Source organism: Pocillopora verrucosa, chromosome 1, assembly GCF_036669915.1.
Source record: "Pocillopora verrucosa isolate sample1 chromosome 1, ASM3666991v2, whole genome shotgun sequence".
Lineage (NCBI taxonomy): Eukaryota > Metazoa > Cnidaria > Anthozoa > Scleractinia > Pocilloporidae > Pocillopora > Pocillopora verrucosa.
In genome coordinates, this window is record NC_089312.1 from 8,330,777 (window position 1) to 8,356,937 (window position 26,161).

General features: G+C 37.9%; 2 protein-coding genes across 2 annotated transcripts in view; one reads left to right on the forward strand and one right to left on the reverse strand.

Annotated features, from left to right (window-relative positions):
• Nucleotides 1–911: 911 nt before the first annotated feature.
• Nucleotides 912–9,264, reverse strand: LOC136280585 (gamma-aminobutyric acid type B receptor subunit 2-like). The gene is made up of 14 exons (XM_066166096.1): nucleotides 9,169–9,264; nucleotides 8,724–8,816; nucleotides 8,084–8,277; nucleotides 7,536–7,560; nucleotides 6,839–7,027; nucleotides 6,020–6,271; nucleotides 5,130–5,193; nucleotides 4,968–5,051; nucleotides 4,582–4,732; nucleotides 3,523–3,655; nucleotides 2,977–3,081; nucleotides 2,483–2,605; nucleotides 1,725–2,057; nucleotides 912–1,076 (listed from the first exon to the last, which is right to left on the reverse strand). The coding sequence occupies exons 1-14, from the start codon at nucleotides 9,262–9,264 to the stop codon at nucleotides 912–914; spliced, it is 2,007 nt and encodes a 668-aa protein (XP_066022193.1).
• Nucleotides 9,265–12,702: 3,438 nt separating this feature from the next.
• LOC136281063 (uncharacterized) overlaps nucleotides 12,703–26,161 on the forward strand; it is a 22,114-nt gene continuing 8,655 nt past the window's right edge. Inside the window, exons 1-12 of the mRNA XM_066167273.1 lie at nucleotides 12,703–12,783; nucleotides 14,785–15,970; nucleotides 16,321–16,401; nucleotides 20,300–20,464; nucleotides 21,255–21,354; nucleotides 22,159–22,267; nucleotides 22,779–22,834; nucleotides 23,131–23,582; nucleotides 24,180–24,252; nucleotides 24,333–24,375; nucleotides 25,278–25,333; nucleotides 25,458–25,521. Coding sequence (XP_066023370.1) covers nucleotides 12,778–12,783; nucleotides 14,785–15,970; nucleotides 16,321–16,401; nucleotides 20,300–20,464; nucleotides 21,255–21,354; nucleotides 22,159–22,267; nucleotides 22,779–22,834; nucleotides 23,131–23,582; nucleotides 24,180–24,252; nucleotides 24,333–24,375; nucleotides 25,278–25,333; nucleotides 25,458–25,521 — 2,391 coding nt within the window. The 5' untranslated portion in view covers nucleotides 12,703–12,777. The remainder of the gene's footprint in view (nucleotides 12,784–14,784; nucleotides 15,971–16,320; nucleotides 16,402–20,299; nucleotides 20,465–21,254; nucleotides 21,355–22,158; nucleotides 22,268–22,778; nucleotides 22,835–23,130; nucleotides 23,583–24,179; nucleotides 24,253–24,332; nucleotides 24,376–25,277; nucleotides 25,334–25,457; nucleotides 25,522–26,161) is intronic.

Consider the following 26,161-nt stretch of genomic DNA (forward strand, 5'->3'; position numbering starts at 1 on the left):
AAAATAAAGAACTTTTATTTTCACTAGCTAAGGTCTTTTCTCAGGCCTTCTTTACCGAAAAAAACTTTCTCTGACTCGTTGTAGGTTGTACTCCCCAACACAATTACTCTGATGCTCTCAATTTTTCCATTCGTTTTAATTCCCTTCATGTATACATAGCAAATAGGTTGTTTATCATTATTGCAGAAATTGTGTTCATGAGAGGATAGAACAAATACCTCCATGATGACTTGGTTTCTGGAAGTGGAAAAAGTCAAAGATGGCAAAAATTATTTATGCAACCATTCTCCTTTTTTAGGTACTATATATTAATTAAAAAAAAGTGAGGAGACCGTTGCACGGTGTTGCCAGCCCCCACCGACATTGTCACCTCCATAGTGTCCGGTTTTTCTCTACGCGTGTTCTAGATTGCCCAAGTTCGATTTTATTTTCTCGAGGCTTTATCATTGTTGAAATTATCAAAAGCTAACAAAACAATAACAAACAACAAGCAGAAACAAACACAAGTAAACATAGGAGGCTTTGCGTCATTAGTTAACATTGTTGTTTGGTTTTCATTTTCTTTTTATAATTCATACAGAGAGTTTTTCTTCTTTTTAAATCTTGTAAAAGGCAGCAAATCTCCACCAAGCAAGGAAAGCAACCGAGACAAAATGAAACAGAATGAAAAAAAAGAAAAAAAAGGCATACATGTCTCTTATCCAATTTAACCTACATGCATGTGATCCACTTTTCAGCGCAGCCATGAATTAGTTTTGAAAATCCTTCGCACTCTATACAGTTAGATGATTTTAACCTTTACAAACAGTACCTAAATGACAGAAAAAGCCTCTTATTGAGTAAAGCCGACGTGAAAAAACTTTACCTGTTTTGGGCTCATGTGAAATACTCACCAAAATGTAAAGATGTTTTTAACCGGCATGTGGTGGAAGGGTTGTTTTCTCCACTTTGTAATTACGATCAAGGCTTTGTGCTGAAGGCGATGGGCAAATTTTGCTGTCAACGGTACTGTCAGAAGAGAGTGAACCCTTCTCGTAACTAGAGGCGTCACCATTCGTGCGTTTTATCGCAAAAATCTGTCAAATAATCAAATAAGTTACCTCAATATAACCTGAACCTATTTCTACTTATAGTCACTCTCTATGAGACAATTCGAAGTTCTGAGTTATTTTGAACCAGTCAGAGCAAGTGTTCTTCGAAACCTTAGGAGGTACCAGCCTCTCGTGGAAAACTAATTTTGCCTGAAGTTAGAGTTGCTTAACCGTGGTGATGGAGATAATTTATCATCATGCAGTGAAAGAAAAGTACTTAATTTTATTCACCCTGCATATGCTTCGAATTCTTCCTTCTTGTCAGATCTCTGAGACTTAATATGTTATGCCAACGCATAATACTTGCTAGACTCTGTTGCTATCCTCAACTCCCACAGAAAGCGACATTGTAATAATTTTAATGACAGTAGACTTGGTGAAAAGTTCAAACTGGTTTAAAATGGTAGCGTATGACCTCCTGAAGGTAAGGAACATGCCACGCTCCGTCTCCAGACTTTTCCTTTGAAAGTACAGAGTACCTTGACGTGCCGCTTTAAATGAGATTATTTAACCATTTGAAGTGTATCCAATCCCTTCATAATATAAATTCACTATAATTGGAAAATTTTTTTAACAATTGTGGTTTTGCCTCCTGCCTTCGATAGCGAGAAGTATGTAGCTCCTTGTACTTACCTTTGGAACAAAGATCAGGCACTGAGTGATGGTAGTACAGAAAAGGCACAGCAAAGTGCTCAACAAGTACACTGCATCACAGTGACTCCTCAGTAGGTTCAGTATAGGAATGATAATGACACAAGGAATGAACACATTGTACACAGCAAAGCCGATCTGCTTTGAATCGTTTAGCGCTGGCATGTGGACTTTGCGAGTTTCCCATGCCAGGTAGGTGCAGAATAGCAGAAGGAAGCCATTGTCACCATATAGCAAACCTGTCCATAAGTTTTCATATTTTGAAGTGCATAAGGTCTGGTATGGGTAAATGGCAATGTCAGCGTCTTGGTCAATCTGAAATATTTGATAATTACGCCCATTACGTTTGTCATCTGTAATAATTCTTTTTGCTGTAATTATATTACTCTGAATAAAGAAAAATTACGAACTCCTTTAAAAGGTAAAGTATTGGCTTAAACTGGACTACTAGTTGTCTCTGTTCCACATGGACAAGAAGAACAAAGCAGATGTATTGCATTGTACATATGTAAAAAGGATTTATGGAAAACGTATGAAAATCATCTTAAAACATCTTAATAAAGTATTCAGGTAACAACCCTTTTACTTTGGGCGTAATGTCAATGCTAAAAATATATGGAGCATTCAATTAGACTTTTCAGTTTTTCTCAAACTTGAGATCATGACGTGAAAAAAATGTCCCATCAAAATAAAAAACGGCTCATAATGAAGTCGTACGGATAGAAATAGACCAAGCTTACCCGCCTTGGGAAGGTCTTAGAAGTGGTATATAAAGTTTCCAGTATTTGCCAGGTGGAAAGGACGCAGGCGTCGATCATTAGGAGAAGAATTACCACAATGAGAAGCTGGTAGTCTTGGGTCACCTAAAGCAAGGAATTGAATAAATGATAAATGTTGCTCAATATAAGCCGTGCTCTCCTTTGAAATTTGTGTTCTTTTTCAAAATAGGTTGATTGCATTCATCTTTAAAGTACAGTTATCTTAGGCTTGTGGTCATCAGAAGTATGGGGGCAAGGAAATGATTTTTTAAACCCCCCCCCCCTTCCTCATAGAATTCGGAACTGGTTTTGTAATCATCGTCAGCGTCACTCATTATTATTGTTCAGCTGGAAGAGGCTTTTTGCACTCCAAGATGACCCCTTCGCTTGTTAGCTTCAAAATTTCTTAATCGTGGTCGTCTCGTTACTTTGGGAGAAAAATAGATGATCTGATTGATTGATACTCAATAACTTACCGTTTTCTTAAGTTTGTTCATAAAAATGCGATGAACCCTCCATGTCTTAGAGAATAAGGCACCAAAAGCCATGGTAAATCCAAATGATGCCGTCCATGCACTAGTCTACATAATTTGAAAGAGTAAATAGGATATCAATAACTCATTTAAACGAGAACTGCCTAATGCTTCACAAAAACCTAGACCATCACTCTTTACTTGGTATTTCGAAATCTTTAAACTACTGTTTTCCTTCTTTTCCAGTTTTGCTTTGCATGCAGACCACTTCAAAACTGTGTAGCTTTCTGTCTCAATAACGTTACACTTGTGAATTCTTCCTTCATCCACGAAATTTCTAAATGTCTAAACGATTGTCGAAAGTAGTCCGGGATTGCACTGTTTTTGCTTTACTCATCCCGGTTTCCGATTGGTCCAAAAAAGCTTGTACCACATCATTAACCAATCACACGATTGTGATTTAGGCATTTGCCCTTTACCGTGCATTAGACTGTTCATGTACTTTTACTAATTCCTCACTTCCCTTTAGTTCAATTTGCAACGTCATACCTGACACACTCTCTCGTGGGTCTTCTTTGAGACAATTTCAGCGTCAATGCCGAAAAGGATTCCAGAAATGTAGATCAAAACACATCCCAGAATAATAATGTTATTCATATTCGGGCTGGACATTCGAATATACCTGGAGGCAGAGATAAGCATTTAATATCTGATTATGAACGATTGTTTCGGTGTTTTATGTGTGTCTAAATATATGATTAAAGTAAGGTTGATTTAAGAGAATTCCCGATCTCCCAGGGACTTCAGAAAAATCCAATAGCCAGTTTTAAGCTGAGAATGAGAGCAAAGTAGTGGTGAGAATTTTCTCAACAATTTTTAAACGCTTGCAAATGTCCCTGAACAGTCCTACTCACTCAATAAACCTAGCAATGTGCAATAATCACCGAAACGAGGAGAACAAAGATGTTGCTTTCTCCACCCTATCACTAAGGACTAAATTTACCTTCCTTCTTATCCTGATTTGCAAAATGCAGAACCGTGAATATTTAAGCCTCTTGCCGTTGGTATTACAATTAGTACTATTTCAGTCTTTCAACCAGAGATAATTCAACGAAACCTTATTCTCTTTATAAAATTTGGTTTTCTAGTTATCAAAAGACATAAACAATGAGACATTGGCTGAGCTAGGATATGTCCTGGCCACTTGAGTTATGACAGTTTTAGGTGGAGGCAAAAATTTATTTCCCATGACATCTGCACTGTGAATAACCGCTAAATAAATACTTTTATTATTTTCCTTCCGAAATCTTTTAAGCCCACACAACCAAGAAAAGGCTTCTATTCTTAAGACCTATATATGAATACATCTGATGGAAGTGACGGGCCTGGATTAGAAGCCTTCATTTCACCTGGTCTCCTTCTGTATTCTGATGCTCTCTTGACACATTAAGTTTAGCTGGTTAGTTTATATCACTTGGCAGAGCCAAGATGGCCTATCAGTGGATTAATTCAATTGTGTAAATAAGTTTTTCTCTGAACTATTGAATTTAGAGAGATAACATAGCAGAAGTGAATAAATAAGAAAATAGTGCAATGGAGAGTTTCTACCTGACATTTCGATACTTAAAGTTGAAAAAGAAGAGCCCTGCCGCAAAGAGGATCCCGAGCACGCACAATCCATCCATGGTAAATACCATACTCTTGGGAAGGTACCGTGGCTCAAGGATTTTTTTGATCGTGCAGGCTGGAACCTTTTTATCTGGTTAACATAAATATGCGAAAAACGCAATTCTCATTCAGTTTCCCTGTGATATTATTTCTATTATACGCAATCATAAACTCTTTGTTGCATAGTTATTTGCTCAATTGAGGAGTTTTAAAAAGTTTTTGACCACGCTTTTTGTTTTATAAAAGAAGATTGTATTGTTGACATTTGCTCAAGAGTTTTTTGTTAAAAGAAATCTACCAAAGTCTAGAAGACATCTGAGCAGTACCTTCCCACTGCGCTGTTTGGCTCTTATCGACTACGATAACTTTCCTTTTCATATCATAAGTTCCAATTCGTTTCATTTCGCCACCTGCAGAGAGTAATAATACGGTAATTAAAAAAAGCATCATTTCGTTTTAGTTATCAACTTCATTAAAGGAGTACATACGTTGACGCTGATCAATGTTAAGCAAGCTTAGCCTGTCAGAGTTCTTGTAAAATTGTACCAAGCCCTGAAGAGTGAAAAAAAATATAGAAATTACGCTTTACATTCTTCAGAAAGAAAAGAATGGCCGAAAAGTATCATGACTGAGATTGGTGATGAATTCCTTGAATAGTAAACAGGATACTTGTTACTGTATATGCTGCCATCCATTGCAGTAACGGAGGTCAGTTTTTCTTCCAACAGCAAAACACATGTATTTCTACGAAGAGCATAAAAAGCAAGGGAGCGAAATTCGACTCGAAGAGTGAAGTCAACCTCTCTATAGAATGCCTTGGTAGAACACTTTTGCATTCTTTGAGATAAGATGGGAAACTTCAAAGCAGTCAGCTGCTCTGCCAACTAAGATACAGAAAACTTGCTGGGGAACTAAGACATATTCGGAGTTCAGTGACAAGCCAATTGCACGTGACTAGAAGAGGAAATGAACAACTACCTCTCCTTCTCATCATGAAAGTCAGTCATCGAGAGTGCCGGAAGGAAAAAAGTAATGAGTCCGTTATGAGGACTAGAACCTCCAACCTGCTCGGACAGTTTATTAATTGGTCAAAAATAACATAGTAGTCCATAAATAATTTCATGCAGAGCTTATGATAAGAATCCTTAATACTGAAATAATTAACAAGGTCAAAACGCGTATGTACGTGTCGATTGTCAGTTGCACTTCGTTCAATTTTTTCGTTTTTTGTTGCATGGATCGTTAAAGAAACAATTACTTATGCGTTTATGGTGTATCGCCTTTGTTTTCTAACGATAACTATACCTAACAAAGGAGTTTGACCTTCAAGAAAACAAAATGCTGGGAATCACAGTGATAGATATAATGGGGCACTTACAGACATTCCCTGAAATGATACCCCTTTTGCAACCTTCATGAATGTCTTCCTCATAGCAGTATTGTTATAGTCAAAGTCTTCCAATGACATGTTTCTGGTTTCGTTTTGCTGTTGAAGTGCTGAGATAGACTTGTGCAAAGTAAGGGCTATGGTCCAAACAGCATCATAAGCAAAGGCGGCGTGACGGCTGGGCTCTTTGTAAGGAGTCTTGGACAGCTCTGCCCTGTACTCAGCTCTGAGTTCTTCTATGGTCTTCAGATAAAGATACATGAATAAAACGTGAAATAAATTTACTTGTTACTCAGTCAAACATGCAGATTCTTAATGTAATAAGCTGATCAAATTTACTTGATACAGCTTCATAGAAGGCTCTTCCATCAAAAATTATGCGAAAAGGTTCGCGGACATCTCAGAGGTGATAAAATATAAGCTTGGAATCACATAGTTCTCGTAAATTGTTGGAACCAAATTTTATCTTTGAAATCGGAACCTTGGCTACCATTGACAAATTAAGAAAAATTGTATTAATTAATCTATTAGTAAGCAGTAACTTGCTTATGCACGATTCGTTAGCATGCATTCATAACATAATTCTATAGTTTAGTAAAGAAAAACACAAATTACAACTCATAGAATTCTGACGTTTGAGAAGTTTGAGTCTTGCAGAGGTAGCCAAGCGAGCTATTTCAACTTCTAAATTGCCTTTGTTAGACATTATAGCTCTAAATTTCAGACCGCATTGATTAAAAACGAAATACTTCCTATATGAGTCTGTCTTTTCTACCCGTGAACTGTGATAGTAGATAAGATATATCGTACCTTTCTGGCAATCGTATCCTGATTATCTTTTCCAATCATCAACGCCTCGGTACTAAGGTAGTTCCCGAGCGCCTTGCAAAGTTCCTCTTCGGTGCAATTCACATCATTGTAGCCCCACCATTGTTCTCTGTACCCACCTGCCATCAGAATCCAGACGACTTTAGGACCATAAAACCCCTTCTGGAAAGCCTAAAATTTTTTTAATATAATTGAAGTTACTTCCAGACAATAAATACATGTATTCCTCGAGCGAGTGTTGGACATGAGTTAGCTGTGGTCACTTCTTGAGTATTAGAGACTGCCGGCGGTGAAATAGCTGTTTTATTAAAAAACCAACGACTACGTATACGGATAAAATATGTCGTAAGAGGTCAACATCGACCCTATGATAATACATGGGTGACTTGTGCTCCATCTATAGTGAAATACATCTTTTAAAGGTGCATGGCCAAGCCAATCAAAACCATCATTTTGCAAACTGCGAAGTCACAAGTGTTTTTAATACGTGTTGTTGTCATATACAGCCGCTGGTGATTAGTGTCGCGCACGTAAAACCAAAATCAAGGAAAACATGTAAGATGAATTTTGCATGAGGTAAAGTTTCTCAATTAAAAAAGCTAAACCTTTGCTCTATAAAGCATTTTGATTATTTCTTGATTTTCAAGCTCCGATACGTTAACAAAGCTAACCTACTTACCGTGCAAATAACTTTTCTTCTTTCTCTGAAAACATGCCAAAAAAAGGGGAAAGAAAGAGTTAGTTAGTGGGAAAAAAGTTCTCAAACACCCACTGCTGATGGTGCCGACAGAAAACACTGTTAACGTTTCTTCATCGTCTTGGAATTTAGCAATTCAGGTATGAAATATCGAAATGGTAATTCCATACGCCTACAACATACTTTTGCTGTGTGTATTACAAGACGCTTTTGTACAAAAATCTCGGCATGAACAGTAACACCAACAGGACATCTCCTTTAGCAGACTCAAACATTACTGATGTAGGGAATTTGGTAATAATCAAGAAAGTTGGCAAGGGTTCAAGCCTGAAAGTCATCAAATTTCAAGATAAATGGAGGAAATTATGGCCAAGCTTTGGCGGTAGGGTTTTGAATAAGTGCTTAACTAACACAGGCCATCGCGGCTTAACTGATACAGGCCGCGTCAAAGTTATTCTTATCAAACCGGTGTGTCTTCGATCTGCAATTCAGCGTTGCCGGTTAAAGTCTATATCCCAGTCTTTTTCAACCTTTTGACCAAATCGTTGGAAAGTCCTTGGTAAGTGTCCATATTCTCTCGCAGTATGGCCACTCTTCTCCATTTGAAATGTTTCACGATCGCCACTCTTCCCTGGTTTTGAAAATGCTCGGGTGGTATGGTGTGCATGAACGTTGAAAAGATCTTCGCGCATGATAGAGCTGGGTTTGCTCCCGCCATAGCCACCTTGTAGTAGCATAAAATATTGATGAAGATTAACATTTATCGCTAATTGGCTGAGTGATTGGTTGTCTTTTGTGTTAGATGAGTTTAACGTAATTTCTAGCTATAAGATTACTGCCATTTCATTGCCAGTGAAATGTGTTGTCTTGGAACAAAGCAACAAATACCGAAAGGAAGAGTTCAGCATCATGAGAACAGTTTTACAAAACTATACGGATAAACCAGAGAAAGCAGAGATAGCAATATTTGAGATACTTTGCTCCCAAGAATAATGACTTTGATCAAGAACCCAGTGGAAAACTGGAAGTTGTAAATATGTATTGTTTTAATTTTTTAAATTTAAAATAATACATATTATACTTAAAAGTATTTTCGAAGATCTGATATGGTTAGCACTCACTTGAAACAAGTTGTAGAAAGGAGTAGCCTTAGCAAATGGTTTGTTCTACTGATTTGGAACAACCAGGTCCTAAGATCATGATTTTCTTCTTCTCCTCTCGAATGAACTCAGTGAACGCGTGGATTGCATCGGAGTCTTGACACTGAATGAAATACAGATACAATAAGATGTTTGGCAAATAAGAAATATAACATTATGATACTTAATTTATAAATTGCCTGAGGATGTGATAAGAAGTCATTTTCTATACAAATTGTTTTTGAAACGAGATGCTCTAGAATTAACGAGAATCTACATAAGTTTCTTTCATGATCAAGTTGAATTAACGATTTGAACTATTTGGAATATAACTATAAAATCTTACTCTGTAACAAGGCTGCGACTTGACATGTTCTACTATTGGCATGGCAACCTATCACCATTATCTCTTCATCAACTCTTGTCGAGAAAGTATAACTGCCGCAAAAATCCTTAAGATTGATCGTGTTTCCTACCTTGACGTCTTTGACTTCCATTTGCAGTTCATAGTTCACCAGTGTTTTGGGACATGCATTCACATGTTTTATTGCCATGCGCACTATTGGGATCATACTTGCAGAGTTTTCATCCCAAGGCTTTGTGTCGATGTCAAACACTCAGCCGATGACCAGCGGAATTTTTCTAGAAGATTCATGTGTGAAACATATGAGCGGTATAAGAGCAGCGAGGAATTTAAGACTCATTCTGGAAATCAGAAAAACAAGGAAACTGAAAGAAACTGATAGCCTAATTTCATGAGTAATGGTAATTTTTGCATTTGTATGTAAATTGCTGAGCATACGACAGGTGAAAAGGGGCTCAAGAAATAAGCTCTTTTCTTCTCTTTTGCCGCTTGCTTGGTCTAAAAGAAAATTACCATTAATTTTCGTGAGTTGTTCCATGCAGGTAGTGTGTTTTCATTTGGTGATTTTTACTTTTTTCACTCTTAACGTTACATATTTGATTTAAATACAGACTAGGCACTCTTCAAAGTTCTGGCATTCCACGGAAAGAGTTAATTTTACTGTGCGAAAAAAAATTGGGGATTCGTCGGCTCGAATGCTTTCGAGAGAGTCGAGTTCATCAATTGTTAATGAAATTTTTCTATGGTCTTTTGCTTTGAATGGAAATACGTATGACACAATCAATATGCGCATAACGACTTCCATATACGTCTTCCATTAGTAGTATTGTTATTATTATTCCTTAGGTGCTGAAAGGGTATCACGTCGGTTGAAGGATTTGCAAAATAAGAGCAATTTGGTCGTGAATTCTGTAGAAATCGCACCACATCTAAAAAGATGAAAAAACTTGCCGGCCTCCCCTTAATCTTTCAGAATTCAAAGTGGTGCATCAGAGGATATTGGACATTGTTTTCGTAAATGAGTTCTAAGGGCTTTCTGCGCACTGGTTTGCCACCTCGAAGTTGTGCGAAAAGTGCTTAGCATTGTGCAAACTTTTTCCTTACATCTATTGAGCGTAAACCTTCACATAACCGCCATTTTTTAAAGCTTCTGAGGAGGACTAATTGAAGTTCGCACGGAAGTTTTTGTGTTGAAAGGGACCGCATTTCCATGATATGTCGCTTAAAATCAATTTTACTTTCAGAAAAAAAAGGAAGAAAAAAACCGTGGCAGGGCGACTTAAGCACGTTTTGGGGAGGAAGAAATCCCTGTCAGCTGATTATTTATTTAGAGATAACACTTGTCATATCAGACATTAATCTTAAGAGTAATGAACTTTGCAAACGCAAACGGAGTAATTGGAATATACATCACTAAAACAGTTCAGTCTCTAAAATCTTGTGCAAACCAGAAACTCAAAGATGTAATCTTTCATCTCCTTTTCAGAAAATTGCTTTTCACACTTCACGAAGCAGTATTTCAAGCTCGAGGGAATGTTTTTCTTTTTGATTTACTTGTTAAGTTTTTCTTCAATTTCATGCAGGCTCTGTCCGTTTGGACAGAAGATCGAGTACGACGAGTACGGGGTGTTTCAGAATGAAGTATGTGGTTCATTACTTTTTTCTAGTTTTTTTACGCTTGTTTCCATATAAATTCTTAACCGTATGGCAGTTTGGATTTACAATCCACAATGACACCCTTACCTATTTGGGTAGTTTTTATTTTGCAGAAAGGCTACTCCTTAGATCCTGGTGGCGTGCGATGCTAAACAATCGTGAAGCTAATAAAACACTTTTACGACTTCACTTTACCAAGATGTGACGTGAAACTTACAGCGCTTATAAATATACCTATATGGACTTGAGGCTGACATCAGATAGAGGACCGTGGATTAACCAATCAGAGTCAGCCAAATCTTTCATCTTTAAAATTCATCACGATAGTTGTTGGTGTTGCTATTTAATCTTGTGGGGTGTTATCAAACGGGTGATATTTTGCCTAGGTTGGACCATAATTTCTTACAAAAATTATTGCAAATTCAGTCTTAAGCGATTCGAGGCTTTGGACAAAATCCCCGAACTGGGGATGTACCCCTTACGACTCATTATGTTGTCAATTCCTTTACCTAGCATTTTAAAATGAAATATTTGGGAAATGTGCGACTCGCTGAATCGTCTTGTGTAATTTTGTTGATTTTTTAAAGCGGAATACTCCTTAACATACATTTACATCAAGATAGGGGCCTTCTACTGCCAAGGAATTAAGAGAAGTATTTCCCCTGTGGTGATGCTTGGAAAAATTTCATGTCTTCACGAAATGAAAAACGGCCAGATTTCTTTTTAATACTAGATCTTCTTACTGTTTCGGTATTGAACGTATTGTTTTGCATGGACAGTTTATGCTACTCGTAGCAAGTATATAATTTTAACTTTACATTTTGAAATCAGACAAATGTAGTAGAAGGATTATGATGTTAATAGAATCTCACAAATTGCGAGAAAGATCTGCTGACAACTTTTGAAACATAGGACTTTGATGTAGAAAGATTTTATTTTAGTGGATGGGCTGGTCCCAATTTTCCTGCACATAAAACACCAATGACAACGTCGAACCAATAGGCAGTGCATGTTGTTGGAAATGAGACTCTATGGCTATATTTTATTGTATTTTCGTCAACATGTTGCTCGTTATGTGGATAGAATGAAAGTAATTTTTATTGTATTTCTTTTGTAACTAACTTGATGCATACAGATGTTTGATACCAACAGATGATTTACCTTGAAACAGCTTTCCTTGAAATTTAACCGCGTCAAATAAAATCTCACATCTGTTACTTTTTGATCATTTGTTTTTTGTCTTCAAAACGTGTTCGATGATCATTCTCCTGAACTGTTTTAAGAATATGAATTCGTAACAAATACATAATTACTTTACGTAATCAGAGAAATGTGTTTTAAGTTATTTTATATTTTAATAATCAGCCCTATTTTAAATCTTTTTGACATATTGAAATAACGCCATATTTCCGTTTTGATATCTCCTCCATGTCCCTCTGTTACCTGTACTGTGGGCTGATATAAATGTCTAGCAAATGCATTCTCATTTACAATCGTATTGAAAGCAGAGGCGGGGTAAGGAAGAGGGTGGACTCCGAAAAATCTTTATCTCAAATACTTCAACTAAAATCGTAGATTTTGCATCATCATCATTGCAAGGTAATAATTAACTTGCCCACAAGGAAGCGCTGAGATTCGGTGTGAATCTTTTCTCCCACCGGTATTTTCAATTCCATCCTTGCCGTTTTGACAGAAACATACTCTTCAAAAATCTTGCACCTCGCTGTGCCGTGGACTGTTCTGCTATGTCAGTCTAGGAGAAAATCAAAGAGACAACGTAGGCGTCAATGTAATTAGATCATCGTCTCTTAGGAGTGGACACAACGCCACCTTCAATGGTCACGCAGAAAACGTATTGATACAACGGCGAAGGAAAAGCCTTAGACTTGACTTAGCAACCTCTGACCTCCTCTCTTCCTTGGGCCGCTATTTATATTCAGCCCCACTCCTCTTCTTGTTACTTTGGTTGTCTCATTACCAGTCCCCCAGTCGGCTGTTTATAGATTGATAAGCATTCAGATTAGGGAAAACGTATTTGTGAAAGCGGAAGAGTACACAGCAAACAATGGAGGTAGGAATATTAGATTTTAAGTAGACTTTGTCTGACGAAAGTGTCAAAATCTTTTCCGATTTGCCCCCTTGTCATGATTTGAAAATGTTTTGGATGTATGTATCACTGACTTGTACTTGGGCTTAGGCTTTCTATCAATATCTGTCAGTGTCGAATTTTTTAGTCGGAACCTTTTTTTTAACCCATTCCATGGAGAAATTACCAGTGAAAGTTGCGAAAGAAAGCTTTACAACAATCTGCAACCGGACTTCAATTACTATTTGTTTGCCTTTCCGTGTTGATCTGTGCCTGAACAGAACCCGACTAGAACTCGTTCTTAATCAAGTGTGACGAAGTGACGATCGAAGCTGAATCACCAATTCGAACACTCATGGCTTGATACATAATTTAAGGATGGTTGCAGGGCCAAAAATGGCCCTAGATCTGACCTAGATAATGCTTTAGAAACCGACCTGTGTGACAAAACAACCAGAAAGGCGGTCATGTTAAATTACTATTTCTTTCTTGCCAAGAATTTATAATCTCTTGTTCTTTTTTAATGGGCTTTTTTAAATCGTGTTATGGATGCACGTAGGAAGTTTGGCGAGAACATTGCGTAGTTTTTGATAAAAGTTCTGAAATTGTTCAATTTTAGAATTAAATTCTGCTGCTGAACAATGCATTTAGGACATATCGACAATTAAAAATAATAATCACGTCCAAAAAACGAAGCAAAAAATTTACGAATTCCAGTTGCGTTCACGAGACCTGCGTGGTTGATTCACCAAAGTTTACTACAATTTTACGGGCAGAAAAGTGCGAATTTCTGAAGTTGTATGATTAAACCAAGATCCTCTATCGAACAACGCTTTTGGGAATGTTAACACTCAATAATACTATATTTACCAGTGAAGCTTTACCACAATCTGCCGTCAGGCTTCGTTAACTCTTTGTTCGCCTTTTCGTGTTGCTATGTCTGAACAGAACCCATGATTGATCAAGTGTGACGAAGTGACGGCCCAAGCCAAACTGACTTATTCGAAAACTCATGGCTTGATACCTGATTTAAGGAATTGTTGCAGAGGCCCGTGTCATTTGAATCTGACCTAGATAATACTTCAGAGACTGACCTGTGTAACAAAAAGTTTTCGGTTTCTCTCGTTCGCATGTGAGAAGATTGGTTTTTCCTAGGACCTCTCAAACGTTCTGCGACATTCAGAGTCATTCAAAGTCAATTAAAGAATTGGTTCTTGCCAAGAGTTTATAAAATCTTGTTCCTTTTTTAATGTGCGTAAATCGAGTTATGGATGCAAGCGGGAAGTTTACAGAGCACGAGAGAAGCATACGGCGCAGCCTCCAGCAACTCTAGCTTTTTGAGAAACAATTCTTTTACAACATAGCGGACACAACTTGAGCTTGAAGAAACAGTTTTATCATTATTGTGTCGGGTTTGCCAGGTAATCGTGATCTATCCGAAAGCTATGACTAAACGACTGAGGAAAAAAACGATTAAAAACTATTTCGAGACCAAAGCTTTATTCAAAGAATTGAAAATTTGCTGATAAAAATCTTAAAACGTACGAACTTCTCACATGTACCAGACCACGTAGTATATCAAGCATGCTAAAATTATCGGCCAGAATATTGCGAAGGTATTTGATGAAAATTCTGAAATCGTTCAATGTTACATTTAAAATCTGCTGTTGAACGATACGCTTGGGACATATCGATCATTAAAAATAATATTCACCGTTCGAAAAACGAAGCGAAAAATGTAAGAATTTCTTGAGTTTACGAGACCCGCGTGGTTGATTCACCAAAGTTTACTACAATTTACGAGCAGAAAAGTGCAAATTGAGATCTGTAGTAATGTATTTACGCAGGACATGTTTGTTAAACAACTGCTTGTTAAACAACTGCTTTGCCCTCTAAGTCTTATAAAGAAGACATCCTTTAAAATCAGGCCCCTAACATTAAGGAGGTCCTGTGAAATATTTTAAACAGCTTTTATTCTATTTCAAGGAGGAAAACAATGACAGCAGACAGCACCCATCATCAAGAAGTCTTAGAGTTACTTTCCTGGCATCTGAATGGGGATCAAGCAAAGGAGGCCTCTCCACGTTAAACAGGGAATTAGCAATGAACATTGCAAAGAACCCAAGAGTTAAGGTCAGTTACTTTGTTCTAAGTTGCAATGAAGAGGACAAGAAAGCAGCTCAAAGTTGCAAAATAGAACTTATAAAGGCAGAAAAGTGGCCCGGCTTCGATGAACTGGACTGGCTCAGCTTTCCACCAAAGGATTTGCAAATCGACGTTGTGGTTGGACATGGCGCCAAACTTGGCCATCAGGCACAAATCATAAGGAAGTACCACAAATGTAAATGGATTCATGTTGTCCATACAGACCCTGAGGAACTAGGGATATATAAAGAATATACTAATCCAATTTCGAATGCTCAGAAAAAGCATGAAACAGAGGTGGAACTTTGCGAACTAGCTGACCTCGTTGTACCAGTTGGCCCCAAATTGTACAAAGCGTTTCATTCTTATCTCGCCTCGTGCAAGGAAGAGCAATATTTCTTCGAGTTTACTCCTGGAATTATGGCAGAATTCTCTGAATTGAAACAAGCTCTAGACAAACGAGAAGTTTGTAAAGTCTTGTGTTTTGGTCGTGGAGATTCGGAGGACTTTAAATTAAAAGGTTTCGACATAGCAGCTCGAGCTGTGGCTAAGTCGAGTCATTGTATTCTGTTATTTGTTGGTGCTGCGAAGGGAAAACTTGAAGAGACACGAACACGTTTCCTCGATTTTGATATCCTTCCCACCCAGCTGAGGGTACGTCCGTTTTTGGATTGCCGGGAAGATGTGAAAAAGGTATTTTGCGAAGCAGACCTTGTGGTTATGCCGTCGAGAACTGAAGGCTTCGGGTTAACGGGTCTTGAAGCCTTGTCAGCTGGTCTGCCTATTCTTGTGAGTCGAAAATCAGGATTTGGAGAAGCTTTGATGAAAGTACCATTTGGCCGGAATTTTGTGATTGATTCAGATGATCCAGATCAGTGGGCCAAAGCAATTGAGGAATTCTGCAACAACGACAGAAGCAGTCGACTTGAAGAGTGTGAAAAACTGCGAGACTTCTATCAAAAAAAGTACAGTTGGAAAAAACAGTGTGAATCTCTCATTGACAAAATGATCAGCATCACTCCAAACGGTATGGAAGTAAGCTTAGCAGAGATCATCCAATGCTATACCAATAGGGCATTCCGTCGCACCGTGGTCACAAGCCTCCCAATTAGTTTAGCCAAAATAGTCAGAAATATTTTTTAGTTAACTTTCAGGCATCCTTCTCCCTTAGCCATCGCCAGGGTTAATTTTCCCACAAAAACGTAACTCACTGCAATGCGAAATATTGATTCGTGGCATCGGGAGATGTATCAAACCTTTATGGGCTCGTTTAGCAAATTATGTAACAGCGGCTACTTAAACCCCAAACCTATAAAACACTACATAACTAATTAAATAATTAACGTCATTAATTAATGTCACATGTTTTTCATATAGAGAAGTCTGAAGATTGTGGGGGTGCAACAGAAAAGTCCACATTGCTTCACCAGACGGAAGTCAGTAACGGCCTTTGTTCAGGTACCTTACTCTTTAAGCACTCCGTTTTAAAAAATGTAAATAACTAATAATAATCATAATAACGATAAAAATTATTGTAATAACTCGTATTCTGGAGACTAGTATCTAGTATTAAATTCTGACATACCAGATTGAAGCATTGAAGTATCTAAGAGAGCGATTGGGGAAATTGATGAACTTTTGGTTCGAAGAGTGGCATTGAAATTTTTACTCCAAACTCGTACCACTGATATACTAGCAAAATCCTTATTCATCCAAATAATTATAGGCCAATTTCACGTACATGGCTGTTATGCAATACCTTCAGTTCGCCGTGTATTCCATGAAATATCAAGATTGAAATCTCAGGATTTTCCATGAGAATGCCCAGTGGCTCTAATTTATCCTATGGAACATTTTACCGGAGATTGTCGAAGGATCTCGATCGTTCTTTGAAGTGATCAAGCACAAGGTAACAAATAAAATCGATGTGCTCAAACTTACCAAAGCACAACCGTTTGGTTGTTAAGTTCTCGCAATTTCTTTCTTTGCCTTTACCTTTCATTTATTTTCATGTCGCCTTTAAACTTACTTCGCAGAAAAAGCAGTCTTAAATAAATACATCTGAGAACACTTCTTTTTTAGACCCATGTTTTTGTTGATCTGAGCAATTTGTTTCTTTTCCTCTCAGAAAGTGGATAAGATAAGTAAACTAAGCACCACTCGAAAAATAAACACATTTAAATGATCTTTAGCCTACCGTGAGTTATTTGCTGTGCATCTGCAATCATTTGAGCGGCCATTGTCTATTAAAGTTTTGCTTTCCAATGTGAATCTTGTTGTTGAATCCACGCAATGAAAAATAGCTGTGGTAAGTCAGTTAGTACAATGAATCAGTTCCTGTGCGTAAGTCACAAGTTCGCCGTGTTGCTCGACTTATTTCACTACCAGTCTCTTGCTAGTTAAGACCAAAACGTGAATATCCGAGCTTTAAGTTTGGGCTAGGTTTACCGCCGCTAATTTAATTAGTTATCAAGTGTAACCCTCCATGTCCAAGGAGTTTGCCAACTAGAAATTGACAAGTTTCGTGGGTGAATTTTGCTTATATCACGCTATAATCACGTTGTAATTGACTTTGTTTCTAATTGTTTGAGCATTCAACCGAATGGAGTGCTTTCATCTCTTGATAAAAATTAAATAAAGAACGGATCTATCGTTTTCATCACAAGATTAATTGGAAATCATTCCATTTATTGAACTTTTTTTAAGTTAGCAGAGCAGATTTGTTTGAAGAGAAAATTTCCAGTCTCCGGCTTCATATCATTACGTATGCAGAGAGAGTAGTTGTTTTGTCCTCGTGAGAACCAAAGCAGCCGAGTCAATTCTCGCATGGCTGCCTCTTCAACCAGCTCTGTGTTATGAAGTAATGCGTTTACCTTAACTGCTGAGAATGTATGGAGGATTTGTGAAATGACGATAACAACTCAAGCTTCCCTTTGGAAATCTGGAGACGAAAACAACTGACAAGGTTTACAGAAGAAGAACACTACGTCATCACGCCACATTTTCTAAAAATAGGGTTTGGATGTTTGGCAATATATTGCGGCCACTTTTATGACCTGACGTACGAAATGAAAATATTAACAGTCCAAATGCAAAACCCAGAGAAAGGAATAAAAAGGATAGATAAAGAAGAATATACTAATGAATACGTAATGTCATTGATGCCAGAGGTGCTGATTTTACAAGTTTCGTATGTTGCTATATAAAGAACGTACTTGTAACTTGCCATTATCTTTTGAGTTAAAAGCTAACCATGTCGAAAGTTTCCCAAAGACAACGCAAGCAGATTTCGGAGTGTTATTGTTTTATGACGGGTATCTTTCAATGTCTTTCAATATCTTTATTGAATGACTGACACACACCCGTTTCAGCTCTAGTCAATCGAGCGTATCATATTTTGTTTGCTGATATCAACCAGATTTGACTTCTTTCATGAGTGACCTTAATTAATGTCATGAGTAAATGTTTTTTGAAGGAACGACTGTGCGGAGTGATATCGCGGTGCTTTTGGACGCTTTCTTTTATTCCTAGTGATAACGCTTCATGACTTTGCCTAAGACAGGTAATATACGCTAATTTATGACGGCAACGCTTCCACTGATTACGAAACGATTGGCGTGCGTTTGATAATGCAAAATCTTTTTGAATTTTTTTTCGCCATATTGAATGCACGTAGTAATATGTGTACACAAGGAAATATTGTTCAGTTTTTACTCAAGTTAGTGCGCACTATCGGCTGTTAGTCGTTTAAATCGATCAAACTTCCTGGTTAAATGATGAATCGACGCCATTTTGAATACGTTCGCACTTGGTCAGTTTCTTCCTCCGGCGATGGCGGTTGAAGCCGTTGGATAAATGTTAGGCGCTTTTCAAACTAACACCTTGCAGAAATGTACAGTATGTTGGGAGTAGAATTTTTTTAAAATTTGCCGTGTACAGCGTGTCTAGTTTCCAGAATCTATAGAGATGTTTCCCAGAATTGCAAACTCATTCACGCACTAAGTTCGCGTGACAGATTGAGTGACATGTGTTGACAAAGCTCTCTATAATTTGAACCAACTGCGCGCAATTTATTTCTTTATTACTTTCAATGCACTTTGTTGGCGGCTTTGGTGTGAAAAAGAAAGAAAGTTTTTTGATTTCAGCACCAGGACGTGCTCTTCTCTATACCTGGTCTATTTCTGATATATTTTTCATTCTCCCAAGAGTACAAGTGTTCAGAATTCAAATGACCTAAACGCCCATTTTCAGGTTTGTCACGCTTTAAAGCCGTTTTCTCTGTAAACAGGAAGTCGTGCCATTCGAAACTCTAGAAAATACGAACAGCCCCTGCGTGACTTTACAAGTTTCACAGCCATGACACCGTAAAATAAGTTTCATAGAAAAGAGACAAGAGGCTAATCAGACTATTACGAAAAAGTAAATAACTGATAAATAACTGTTGGCTGAAACGACACCGGAAATAGGGTTCCTTACAGACGTAATTTATTAGAGTTCCGCTTTCGCTACCATACCGCTCGTAGCTAGCTGCTGCAAATTTCAGCTAAACACGCTTACAATCTACAAGAATATAGAATTTTTCACTGCGTGCTTTCAAAAATAACGTATTAATGATATACATGTAATATAGTTGCCTTTTTGGCCGAGACCGCCGAGGTCTGGAGTGTCCAAACGTTCTGACAATAACGTACTTGGAATCTCTGGGAGATTTTCATCTTATTTACTGCCTAATTCTTCAGTTCAAGATCCTTGAAATCTCCCAAAAATCTCTTGGAGGATCTTATCGGGATCTTCATTTATATTTTCTTGTCAGGATCTTCGAGCAAATTTTCAAGCATCAAGATAATGATAAGGATCGAGATGATGATAATGATCCTTAAAACGTTTACATAAAATTTTGAAAGATGCTGAGTAACGCTATCTAGATCCGCATTGATCTTGTAATTCCTTAAGATTGTGGGAGGCGCAGTGGCCTAATGATCAGTGTACTGTAGTGGACTCCGTGTCGAGAGGCCCGGGTTCGAGACCTGGCTGAGACAATGTGTTTTGTTCTTGGGCAAGATACTTTATTCTTTAGGGCACACTTACCTTGAAGTCTCGCTCTGTTATGTGTCCTGCACCTTCATGATGAAAGCGATCAAAAACAAATGAAAGCATTCAGCATCTTTAATTAAACGAAGAATGATGCAAACCTCGATCAGATGTCCTGGTTGAATGCTCTACCTACTGAGCCGCAGGTAACTCATTAGCGAGCTGGACCATGGACTAAGTTCATATCTGACGGGCTTACTGCATACTGCAATATTTATCCGTTTGAGCTAATATAGCTAATATGAAATAACTGTGTTTATTATAGGCAAAAGCCCTGACCAATTGGTAGCAAACATGACACATTCCACACTAGTTGTCGAACCATTTGCTAACATTTCAGCGCAAGAGTTGCTAAGAAATACCCACGGGTTGTTCGGATGGGTTAGAAAGGAGGAGACAGGGATACGATCGATGGTGAAAGCACTTGACTGTAAGTACTGGAAGTCACAAACATTTTAAAAAAAAGAACAAAAATGCAAAAAAAGAAAAAATCAACGTACAAACAAACAGAAAAACAAACTATTAAAATGAAAAGATAACCTGAGAAAGTCTCAAAACTAGAATAGAAACGTCACAAGAAACTCCATCATCCTTATGAATAATGGCATAAAATACAGCGAGGAAATGCTTGAAGGAAAAGAGTTCTATCGGCTCATGTTTTTTATTGTAAGATTGAGCTGAATTATGCACGTGTTTTGATTGGTTCTTACAAACGATGACGGAGGACAGACGCACTGATGAAATCATTAACAATTTTTTCTTCTTTACCATGCAAAACAAATAGATTTCATGTTTCCGTGGGTTTCTTCGCTAACAGATCACAGAAAACGTCAAGATGCGTCAGAAAATTAGTGACACACCAGGTTGCGCCTCATGTGCCACTTTTTTCCTCTTACCACATTTTGACGCCATCGGTGATCTATTACTGAACAGACGCAATCAATGAATCAATCAGCTTATCTATTAAAGTTAATGCGTGAGATCAGGTAGTCCTGTATATCAAAGCTAGAGGGTCATGTATAAGACACATGACAGTAATCAAAAAAAGAGTAAGCCGACAAAAATACTACGACAATTCAAGTAAAAATATCAGGCTAGAACAAATTAAAATTTTCCAGTTATACAGTAGTTACATTTGCTGCAAGGTAACTTGGAATCTATTATTAAATATAGCGACTTCCACTACGAAGAAATCATGTAAACATTGTTTTTCGTTTTAGGGCCCTGGCGTTATATGATCCTCAGTAAAGGATGTCTGTACTTATTTAGACATTCCGACGACCAAAACTTTTGTGAGGCAGTCCCTCTCAGCAGCTTCAGGTATGGTAGAACTCCGATGTAACGACTTTAGCCCGGCTAAAGATATAGTAAAATGTATGGGACAGAACCTCGATATAACGTAATCCTCTTATAAAGAACACAACCCAGAAGCTCAAACGTATAATATACCCCGAAATAACGGACAAATGTCAAAACGTGACAAAAGAAAAATGCGAAACAGACTAACAAGAATCAAAATCATTCAATCTTTAGCAATAGAACAACTTCAAAGTTAACTGCTCATTATGAATGCCGACACCAACACCATCGACACGTCTAGAGATCCGCTTTATCCTCCTTGTCTTTCTCCGCTTGCCAGTGACTTCCACGGAGATTTGTCCTTCGTGCTTTAAAAACAAGGTGCTGTAGCTATGTACAGACCTGTACAGTGTACTGTACCTTCATACAGACATTAAAGCGCAAATGTTATATATTTACGGTAATCGTTTTGATCCTAAAATGCTGGGTAGCGCGATGTCACACCAAAAAACAAAACAAACGAATAAACAAACAAACAAACAAAAAGCAAAACAACAAACAAACAAAAAAGCAAAACAACAAGTATTAACCATCCCTCGATGTAACGAAACATTTTGTTGTTTTTCCGCAACTTTGTGAAACGAGCTTTTTGTTATAAAGAACCCTCTATATAACGAACTAATTTCTGCAGTCCCTTGGTACTTCGTTAAATCGAGGTTCCTCTGTACCTATATAAGAATTTAATGATGTAGGGGTTAAGAATTAAATTGGGTATTTCCATTGCTTGAAGTTCGGAAAAAGTCAACTGTCTTTATATTCTTTCAGAGTGTGTAATGCCCCTAAAAAATCTAAGTACCCGTGGGTTTTCAAACTGATTCATACATTTGACGTCAAGACGTTGGTGTTCGCCGTGGATACAGATTTTGATTTGAAGGTAAGTGTTAAGTTGCCATCACAACTGTCTCAACACATGACAACTTGAAAAATTTTAAATTGTTAGAGCGAACTGTACTTTTATGCCAAAAAATTACCATTGAGCTGCTGGAATTACGATAAACTTACAAAGAACAACGACAACTTAATAATGAAACGTTGCCGCAACTCGATGGAAACCTGGACAAGCCACGTAGGCAGGAATTTTCACAGCTGTAAAACAGTAGGTTGAAACTACCAATTTAAGGAAAACAATGCGATGCAATCAAAAGCCAACCCACACATTCTGGCCCGTTTCAGACTCCAAATTAGTTTTCATATGTCGAAATTTCAATTCGAATTCAGACCGAGTCAACTTAATAAAACCACGATAGCTCATTTAGACATCAAATTGAATTAGCCGTCCGTGATACTGCCTGTATGCCTTGAGGAATAAATTTGTTAATGTAATTCAATTTAGCTTTGGCAATTCTTCTTATGGGTGAAAATTACAACTGTTTGATTTTTGACAGAAATGGCAAGACGCTATTGCAAGAGACATGGAAAAGTATTGCGGTGATTCATCGTGGTAGGTGACGGAGGCGACATTGAAGTAAAAGAGTAAAATGCTTTAGTTGTGTATGTTAAGTAATCAGGAACTGACGATAAATGAACGATGCACCATCGAGTCTATGTTGACTGCGCTAGAGATCTGTAAAATCCTAGTCAAAATAAACTATTCAAACATGATATATTTTTTCTTCATATTCTGCGTCGCGCTCTCTCACATGTTCCTTTATAAATCATCTGTAAGCAAACTAGATCGTGAGACTGATTTTCTTGAAACATCTTGAAGTCTTCTGTGAAATGTATATTGCTTTACAGGGCAGAAGACGTCGACAGATACTGTTCTATCGACGATGACATATCATCCAAACCACCGAGTCGTGTCCAAGCATTCCAACCGAGAGAACGACGACCTGCGCCTCTTCCGGGCACTAGATGCCCTCATTCTTGTTCATTTTTTTCTCCTGATCTACGGCAAAAGCCATTGCCTCCCCCTCTTGATACATCGCAAAAGCCTTTGCCTTCCCCTTCTGATATATCGCAAAAGCCATTGTCTTCCCTTCCAGGACAGGAGAAACCAAAATTTGCAGGAAGACCCACTTCTGATCCGAAGCCCACAACACTGCCTCTCCCACCCGTATCGCATAGACAATCAAGCCCAGCAACAATGGAGAGATTTCCAGGACGTTCATCAGATTCATCAGGTCTAACAACTCAGAGACTTGAGGGCGTAATTAATCAACTTCAAAAAGCGATGGTAAATCCTACAGGTAAAAGAGGTAACATATTCCTCTTACGTTGAAAGGAAAAGGCAAACTGGAAATTCGATAGCAGTCTCTTTAACTGAAAGATCTTGAATGTAACTACGGCCATATTGCTTTTAAGGGATTCTAAGCATTGGTCTATTAGAGATCGGAGGTAAAAGAGGCTGCTTCACCTTTTTTCTTGTAAATAGGCTGATACTTTCCAAGCCAGTCATTTGCATCGCCCAACTCTTGCCATCCCCTTTTTCTTGGCGTACTTTCATGTGAAGCTAAATTTCGTAACCTTCTATGAGCGGGAGGAAGGCTATTTTTTTTTTATTTAGTCTCCACGGGTGTTTTTGTTTGATCCTTTTAATAAAAGTATTTTTCAGTGTTGTTATGGATGTTACGCGGTGTGTTGGGGCCATAAGGGAGGATGCAGTCTTTGTTTTTAATTATGCACCCAAGTAAAATTAAGTGTATATTAATTTTGTTACTGTTGCTGCGTACGTAGCGCCAAAATATACCTAAAAAGTCTTGACCCTGGCCCTTTAAACCTTTGTAATGACAAATAGCTCAGGAGAGAGCGAGTTTTCACTAATTCTAAAAAAATTTGCTTTTCAGGCTCTGCGTCCACTTTACCATCCCCTCCTAAAGCTGGCCCAGCAGCTCTTCTTAAACCAATAAAGCTCGGAAGGTAAGCAAAAGCAACAAGATATCCAGGGTAAATTTCCTTATCGATGATATATGCATTGATAGTGTCTTTGTCTGTTACAGAGGTGACCCTGAAGGACAGAGCTTTAAAGTCAAACACAAGGAGGTGAGTTTCTAAAATTTAATTTTGTGTTTTTAGATAGGCTTGTGTTTCCATAGGCACTCTGAACGAGCTGTTTAATTGAAAAAGTTAAAATAAAGTGCATGCTTGCAAAGATGAGAAATGAGCACGATTTAGCTCGCATTTACTGGGATAAATATTTTGCTTCCTACTTTTATTTTCTGGTACTTTCATTTTCCATGATTAATTGAATGCTATGTTCTGTGCCGCGAACCTAAAATTCTCCCTGATACTACAAATCAAAATCTTCTTTTTTACGGCACAACGTTCAAAAGGTTAATATCATTTTTTAGTTAAACTTGATTACATAACAAACATTGCATTAGAACTGAGATTCTTATAGTTTAACGATGGTCGTCTCAGTGGGTCTCATTTCTATCATTGTTGAAGATTGAAATTCTCGATATTTTAACGATTTATCTCTTCTCCAATTTTTTTGTTTATCTATGAGTTCATTTCATCTTTAGTCGCTTCGATCGTGCACGGACTAAGCTTTTTAAAGCAGGGCATATCTCACGATAGGAAAGCAAGATATCGGCACTTGTAGCCTTATGACTTATTTTGTCTCGTTGAAGAGAGACATTTGAGTAGAAGATTGGCTTTCGCTCTTCTCTAAAAAGCCCCCCCCGTCCGAGCTTGAGAGCTTTAATTCTTCAGTTCTGTCTATTGAATCTAATAAACAACTGAGAGCTTTGGCCAAAAGTTTAGCTCTAGATGAACTTCGAAATAACGAACTTGTCAAAGATGGGAAAATGTGAAACCCCTCTGAAGCGAAAAGCCTCTCCTAAAGTGTATGCAATAGATTCCCGCTTCATGCATCGTTTTAATGATATAGCTTTATTTTCCTTACGACTTTTCTGTTGTCTATTTTCTCTCCTCATTTGAAGGGAGTCCTTCCATCTTCAGCATTGCTACTTGACTCAGACAAGACGGAAGTCAATTCGTGAGTAAAATTCACTTCTCTTTTTTTTTCATGTTGAGGTTCATATGTTTGAGAACTACTGGCGATGGTGATCTGAATTCACTTACAAGTAGCTTTCTTTTTTTTGTTCTTGTTCTTGCTGTAGCCTTCTTGAGAACAAACATGGCGTTTATGTTGTGCGTAATAGCCAAAATGCACAGTCAAAGATGGTAAGAACACACATACTTCTTTAATCTTTGTTTTAGCCTACGTGTAGCCACACCCTCCCCCAGTAAGGTGAAACGGAGACGGGGGGTGGGGAGGGGGGTAGGGAGTGGGGTAGGGAGTGGGGTGGTCCCTAGCCTCAAACGTGATTCACTTTGAAACTTTATTGGAAAAGATCAGCTTTGGCTGAGTGTCTCATAATTAACGATAATGAAAAGCAACAAACCCTCATACTGAAACATTGCCCATGTTTATAATAATAGGCCTGTTTATAGATTGGTGAGGTTCAATTTGAGGTGACCTTTTTATAACTTACGGACTCACGTGATGTTGATTACCTTCCTGTCCTTTGTACATACTGCCCGTTGTTACCAGAGCCACGTATTCTAGTGGCTAACATTCTTGGTAAACTGATGGTTTCATACCTTGTATTGACCGACCGTTCTATAAGTAGTTAAATATTGTTTTGTTTGAAAATCAATTTGACTTAAATGTTCTGGTTTTTTACAAGTCACAGCGGAAAAACTGAACTCGGAACGCGGGGGGACAATGGGGCCGAGTGCAATAAGAGAATTAAATCTGGATCTCTCAGATTACCACCTTTCCAAACCACTTATTACGCATACCACCACCTTTTATGAAAAG

Excerpts from the sequence above, each read along its gene's own strand:
- LOC136280585 (XM_066166096.1), bottom strand. The coding sequence starts at position 9,264 with ATGATCCCAATAGTGCGCATGGCAATAAAACATGTGAATGCATGTCCC. Across the intron at positions 8,817-9,168 it reads TGGAAGTCAAAGACGTCAAG|TGTCAAGACTCCGATGCAAT; the intron begins GTAGGAAACACG and ends TATTTCATTCAG. Across the intron at positions 2,606-2,976 it reads TGAACAAACTTAAGAAAACG|GTGACCCAAGACTACCAGCT; the intron begins GTAAGTTATTGA and ends TCCTTGCTTTAG.